Raw genomic sequence first — 6,476 nt, 5'->3', positions numbered from 1 at the left:
AAAAAAACAAAAAAAAAAAAAAAAAAAGAATTAAGACGTGTTGTTGTATATATGTACTAACTGTACACAATGAATGTAATCATTCTGTGATACAAACATGTACGAACAAAAAAGAAAAAAAATTAAGTATTATAAACTACTAAAAGAAAGAGTGGGCAAGAATAGAATTTCTCAAAAATGGTAGAGAAGTGAAAAACACCCAGAGTTGGGCGTGTGAGATGAGAGGAAACATAGAAGAACACAGAGTTGGGAAAAGAGTCTAGCAGACAACACAAGAGCTCTTTGATATGCCACTTTGCTTTCCTAGTATAAAATACAAGCCAGACAACTACATCATCTGTACCTGGTGGTACAGATGGTACCTGGTGTCATATGTGGCACCTGGTGCAAAATGAGAAATGTGAGGACCTTTGTTGAGAATTGCAGAACAGAGTGAGCAGAGCACTGAACCATGTGTGAGGCTCTAGAAAGTTGGAGACCCAGTAGTCCCAGGCCCTATGCTTGAAGCAGCCCTCCCGACAGGAGTCTGCACTTCCCAGCTCCTTAGCTGAATCCCGGCTGTGAGATCAGAATGGAGGCAGAGGTGGGCATCGCTGGGTCACACTTAGGATCTCCAGTGTCCTCCCTCCCTGCCGTGCTATGCAGAGTTCTCAGGGTGAGGTAGTGGAGTCTCAGACCAAAGCAATTGCCACTCTGAGGGTAGCTGTCCTAGAGTCACCCGGAGTGAGAAAACTCCAGGGTGTTAGGACACCGAGCTGAGGGGCCTGTTTGTCGTTGTGGCACAGACCAAATTTATCCTTAAGAATATGCAGGGCAGGGCCAGAAAGAGAAGAAAAAGCCTCAAATATGGAAAGTGCCAATTCTGTGCATATGCATAGTAGGACACCCCTCAACTCATTTCGAAAGGGTATTACCCCAAAACCAGAGATTACGTGGGCTGGCATTGTGGTTCTGGGTTACAGCATGCTTGCTTAGCGTATTCGAGGCCGCAGCACTGAAAACTAAATGAAAGAGTCATATTTTCCTCCCTTCGCTTCCCACTCTCTTGGTCCATTGCCGTCCTTGGCCCGCTTGTGCTTCAGTAGCTGCCTCCAATACATTCGGAGCCAAGAGGAAAGCACTCTCCTGGGGGCAGTGTTCTTCTCTTAGGAAATATTTTATTATCGAACAGACTAATTTTGTCACTGTGATTTTCTAGACAGCCCCGACAGTCCAGCTGATATTGGAAGAGCCCATTGCTTGAACGTCATGGAAACGGGTCCCTTTTTCCCTGGTTTCTCTGTCACCTTAACTTGGATATCACAGTTCCTTCAAAGCTGTTCCTCATTGCTCTCGAACACAGGGTTGCTGTAGGACACCGCCCTGCCACACCCCGGCATGTCCGAGTAGGAGACCTGGTTGAGCGGAGGCCAGCTGGAGTCATTTGCCAAGTTCCGCTGCCACACCCGATACTGGCTTTTTGATCGATAGCCAAAGCATCTTTTGATTGCCATCCACAGAGCTCGGTTTTCAATAACAGCCTCCTGCAAAATAAAGTGATTGTTTACATTTGGAGGTCGAGTGCTGGGAGGCTCCCGCACCCCAGAGATCTTAATCATGCACCACTGCATTGTCTGCCTGGACCCAGTCTGACAGAGAACTTTCGCCCCAAACAGATCCAAGGTGGTTTCATGGCACAGGTCTTAGTGCCTCAAGCTTGGCTACTTCAGTAACTCTTCTGGGAGAAGAAAGAACATCAGTCATTTCCAGCACCTGGAAGTCAAGCTAGAGGTGGCCTATCTCAAAGATGAAATTCCTCTTGAATCTTACACCTAAATTTAAAATCATCCAAACTCTATATCCAGTACCACATCGCATCTGTGTTTGATTTACTGTATTTGATTTTAAAACGCCACCACGTAGAATTACCTCTCCAAAAGGACAGGCCACGTCTGTGCTGTCTTGGCTGTGTCACCCAACAGCCCTGGATACGGGTCAGTGGAAGTGGAACACAGCCTCCACTTCTCAAGTTAGAGCTGGATTCAGATCCCAGCTCTCACACTTCCTATGAAATAAATTAATGACCCTACCTGAGTCTCAGTGGTTAGAAATGATAATCCTCTCCTTGTGTTTGTTGTGAGGATTATATACAAGGCAGGGCAGGGCATACTTCTCACCTTTCACTCACCTCTCTGAACCAAACACTGAATAAACAGAGCACATCGCGGCCCCATTCGTACATGCCTCCAAGCTTGCCCTTCCCCTTCGTTGAAATGCATTTTAGGATTAAAAAATCACTCCTATCTAGAAACATTTTGGACTGCCGTTGTATTTCATGAGTTAGACTGGGCCTTGAATATAGCCCAAGTTATAATTTACAGTACAGAGTATATGAGAGGTTAGCATATTAATTTCCCATTCTAACCATGGTTGATCACAAAAGTTGAGCCTCTTAAATGTTATCACGAAAGAAACAAGGAGAAAAACATGAGGATCCAAGCTGTCCAGTGGAGCTAGAGTGCTTTTGATGTCCAACAGTAGCATCTTTGTTAAATAGAAAGAGTTAATTTATAGGATTCTAAAGGAGCTTTACAACAGACAACATTTTCCTAAAATCCACCCATCTTTGTTGTTTACATTGCTTTGCCATGGAAAGCATGGAGAACAGCTCAAATCTTTCCTCTGAAAAGTGACCATCCTCGGGCAGGCTGCTGAAGACCCGCATGGCCAGCACCAGCTTCTTGCAAACTTCAGGGCTCACCTAGCTGGAACTGCTATTCTACTCTCTCACAGCAAGGATTCTATCACCTTCCTGTAGCCAGAGAACTGGATCTCTCCTTAGAGCTGGGATAAGGCAGGAGCATTGGTATCAACTAAGGCTTTTTAAATCTAACTTAGTTCCTCAAAACTTTAGGGAACCTTAAAACAGAATAAAGGGGGAGAGAGAGAGAGAGAGAGAGAGGGAGGGAGAGACAGCGACTGACAGAGACAGAGAGCATGCTCTCTGCCTTGCCTGGAGCTCTTCTCAGTCTTAGAAGTGAGATGACCTGTGTCACCCAACTGGTCTGGAAGGGGATATGGAAGTGCTAAGAGGTTATTGCGCTGTCTCTCTACATTGTCAATTACACGCAGGGCTGGAAACAAAAGAAAAACCTGCACAAGATTCTGTTCCTTAAGAAAACTCTGCCACAGGAGCTTGTCTGACTAGAGACTCCAGCAGCCCAAGCCGACTCACATATTTACATGTATACAAACCTAGAAGTAACAGAAATGATGGGAATCATTAGAGCTATAGGTTAAAGCCCTTGTTTTCTGGGATGATCTGGGTCGGGGTTAGAGTTTCACCTCTGCAAACTTGACAACAGTCAGAACTGTGCAAAGGAGGTGGGCCCTACTCTTCAGAAACCTCGCTGGACCGTCTGTGTGACACTCTGGCCCCACAGCATGGGATTAACCCAGCCCACCCAGGAAGCCTTAGCGTTCTCTGACGCCTGTCCCCAGAGCCACTCAGGAAAAACATTTTGCTTGCTCGTGATTGTCTGGGTTTTTCCTGCTCCTGCTCACTGCATGAAGGGGAAAAACAATGTCTGGAATTCTCAAATACAGTCACTTTCACCAAAGCTTCAAAGGGCTTAGTCTCCAGGGACCTGCTGATGGCAGGGAAGGGCACTCTGGGTGGCTGCAGGTGGTAGCTGAGAGATCTGGCACTGGGGCTGCTATCCTTCTATGTTATTTTTCAATTTAAAAGCCGTGCGTGTGTACATCTCTACACAAAAAAAAACAGAAACTGGTCACTGAGCATTAAATTACCCTCTTTATTTGCTGGTGATGGGCAGGGTCACTTCTTATATTTAATAACAATAAAAATTTACTCACCCCCAACTAGAATACAGCAGGGTTTTCAATGCAGTAGGCTCCAGCGTGAGCACTTGCCAGCATAATTTAATATTGTAAAAATAATGAACGCTTGTTCTCTGTTATCTGGATGCCCCTCAAATCCTCACGGATGGGACCTTTGGGAGATGACTAAGTCATGTGTGCAATAACGCATAACTGGATGAGTCCACTGATGGCCTTGCAGCTGGATGTTGTGTTGGGAGGTAAAGCCTGGTGGGGGAGGTGGGTCACTGCGGGCGTACCCGAGACACCGTCCCTCCTCCTCCGTGGCCCCTCTCTGCTTCCTGCCTGCCATGCCATGAGCTGTTTCCTCTCCGCCAGGCCCCTCTGCCAGTCAACCTACCGTGGAGCCAGTCTACTATGGACTGAACCCGCTCTAAACTGTTAACCAAAATAAACCTTTTCTCAAGCTGTGGGTGTCAAGTAATGCGTCACAGCAATGAGAAAGTAGCTAAGACATCCTCGTTCTCACTGGGGATTAGAAGCTCCATTCCTCTGTCATCTCTCTTCCCAAGACACAGGGGCCTGTGACATGGCCCATGGAAAGCAAGGCCTGTGGAAAGATGAATGAAAATGGAATGATGGAAAGACTGATAGATAAAGTAAGCAGTCAGCGCCACAAGAGATCCCGTAAAAGTGATGTCCTATGATTTTAAATACCTTTTATGTGTTTACTTTTTAGGCCTCAATAACCCTATAGGGCAAGGTTCCTTCACATGCAACATTTAACAGAGAAATCGAGTGACCTGCCCAAAATCAGACAGTAAGAAAGTGATGCAGACAGGATTCAGACTTGGGTGAATTAACTGAGCTTGTGCTCTTCACTACAGACCTGGGAAGGGCTTCCTGTCAGGTGATTAGGGAGACTCTACACTTGACTACCGTACAGCGCATTCCCTAAATTCATCCCTGTCTACCTGAAAGGAAAACAAACAGTCTAAGTCCATCTGGATTTCCTTTCTCAAAATCCTCTTCTACTCAGGATCACAAAGAGACTTCTAACCAATGAAGCAGTCTGGGATTGGGCTGCAGGAAAAAGTTCATTTTCTGATTTTAAAAACTGCAGATTTGAAGGAATAAAAGCTTACTGGCACCTCTGCTTTCACTTCCTTTCTGCATAAAAGCATTTCCATCATAGTGCTAGGTGGATGCTATCTGAGTACCACAATCAACTAGCACAAGCACGAAAGGTGGCATCAAAGGATGCGCAAAGACAGGAAAAAAGATGCAGATCTGTAACAGCACCATCGAGTCCTGAAGCCACATACACTCTCTCTCTTCTTGTTGAGTCAATAAATGCCTTTTCTGTTTAAGCTACTATTAGTTGAGTTTTGTTATTCACCCAATAGGAGAAGAAAGATGAAAAGAGATGATTCATGGGTACAAGATTTCTTCTGAGGTAATGAAAATGTCTCAGAATTAAGGTAGAGTTTATGACTACACAATTCAGTGTTATACTAAAAGGTCACTGAATTATATGCATTGGAAGGGCAAATTTCATAGTGTGTGAGTTGTTATGGTTTAGATCTAAAATGTTCCCTAAAAATTTCTTCTTCAGAAGTGAGACTTTTGGGTACCCTGTAACTAGCGGTGGTCTACTGATGAGTTCATTGCTGACTGTACTGCTCGGATATGGGGCCTGGTCAGAAGAGAAAGGGTCACTGGGGGCATGACCTGTGTCTTCCATCCCACCCTCTCCTTCCTGGCCACTATGGCATGAACAGCTTTTCATTGCCAAGACTTTGCATCATGCTGTTTATGCCTTGGAGCCAGCCAAGCATGGAAGGAACTCACTGAAACCGTGAGCCAATAACCTCTCCTCCTTTGGGTTCCTGATGCTAGGTATTTTTTGTCCTGGTGATGGAACAGCTGACTGACACATGAATCAGATCACAGGTTCAAAGTGTGATTTGTGTTTGAGTCTCTATTTGGTAATTTTAGAAATTATTAAGATCTTAAAGATCATAATTCCATTCTCCCTGGCCCCACTAGACGAGGAAAGGAATGACTTGTTTGAAACTCACCAGAGAAAAGCACATTGCTCATAGTAGTGAAGGCAGGGAGCCACTTTCAGTGTTGAATATTTGTCCACTAAAGTTGTTACATTTCCCAGAGCCCGCCCCAACAGCAATCAGAAGCCTGAGGCCCTTTACCTCCACAAACAAGGACACAAGGAAGTTGGAACTCAGCATGACAACAATGTAGACCCTCCACAGGGTGGGAGTGCAGAGCAACTGGGAAGAGATGACAAAGGCCAGTTAGTCTAGGAACAAATGCATGCTACAAAATGTTCATGTCTTCACAGTATGCGTTCTCATAGGTCACAAATCACATGTAAAATGCATATGTATGTACGTGTACCTGTGTGCATAGCTGTATGTATTCACACATGTGAAGAATATTTATGGATATTTACATAGAAAAATTAATACTCAATAAGTCCAGTGATTTGGGGATTATGATTGTTGTTTCTTTCTTTCCTTCTTTCTTTCTTTCTTCCTTTATTCTCTCTCATCCCACAATTTCCAAATTTCCTAAAATAACTTTGGTCACTTTACAATCAAAATAAATAATAATAAAAACATTTTTGTCAGCTTGCT

At 44.5% G+C, this 6,476-nt stretch overlaps 1 protein-coding gene across 5 annotated transcripts in view; it reads right to left on the bottom strand.

The window, feature by feature from the left end:
- Positions 1-856: 856 nt before the first annotated feature.
- The window catches only part of Atp13a4 (ATPase 13A4), a 116,573-nt gene continuing 110,953 nt past the window's right edge, over positions 857-6,476 (bottom strand). For 3 of the 5 annotated variants that reach the window (XM_010624079.2, XM_010624078.2, XM_010624081.2), the window contains 2 exons: positions 6,030-6,110; positions 858-1,523 (listed from right to left, as the gene is read on the bottom strand). In XM_010624079.2, the coding sequence (XP_010622381.1) occupies positions 1,311-1,523; positions 6,030-6,110 (294 nt within the window). In that variant the 3' untranslated portion in view covers positions 858-1,310. Of the gene's footprint in view, positions 1,524-6,029; positions 6,111-6,476 lie in introns of all 5 variants that reach the window. The other 2 variants (XM_033762567.1, XM_033762568.1) reach the window with 2 other exon arrangements.

The sequence above is a fragment of the Fukomys damarensis genome, unplaced genomic scaffold (assembly GCF_012274545.1).
Source record: "Fukomys damarensis isolate Sample0158 unplaced genomic scaffold, DMR_v1.0_HiC HiC_scaffold_12, whole genome shotgun sequence".
NCBI lineage: Eukaryota > Metazoa > Chordata > Mammalia > Rodentia > Bathyergidae > Fukomys > Fukomys damarensis.
The sequence above is the reverse complement of the archived record's forward strand: the minus strand, read 5'-3'. Positions and strand labels throughout refer to the sequence as shown.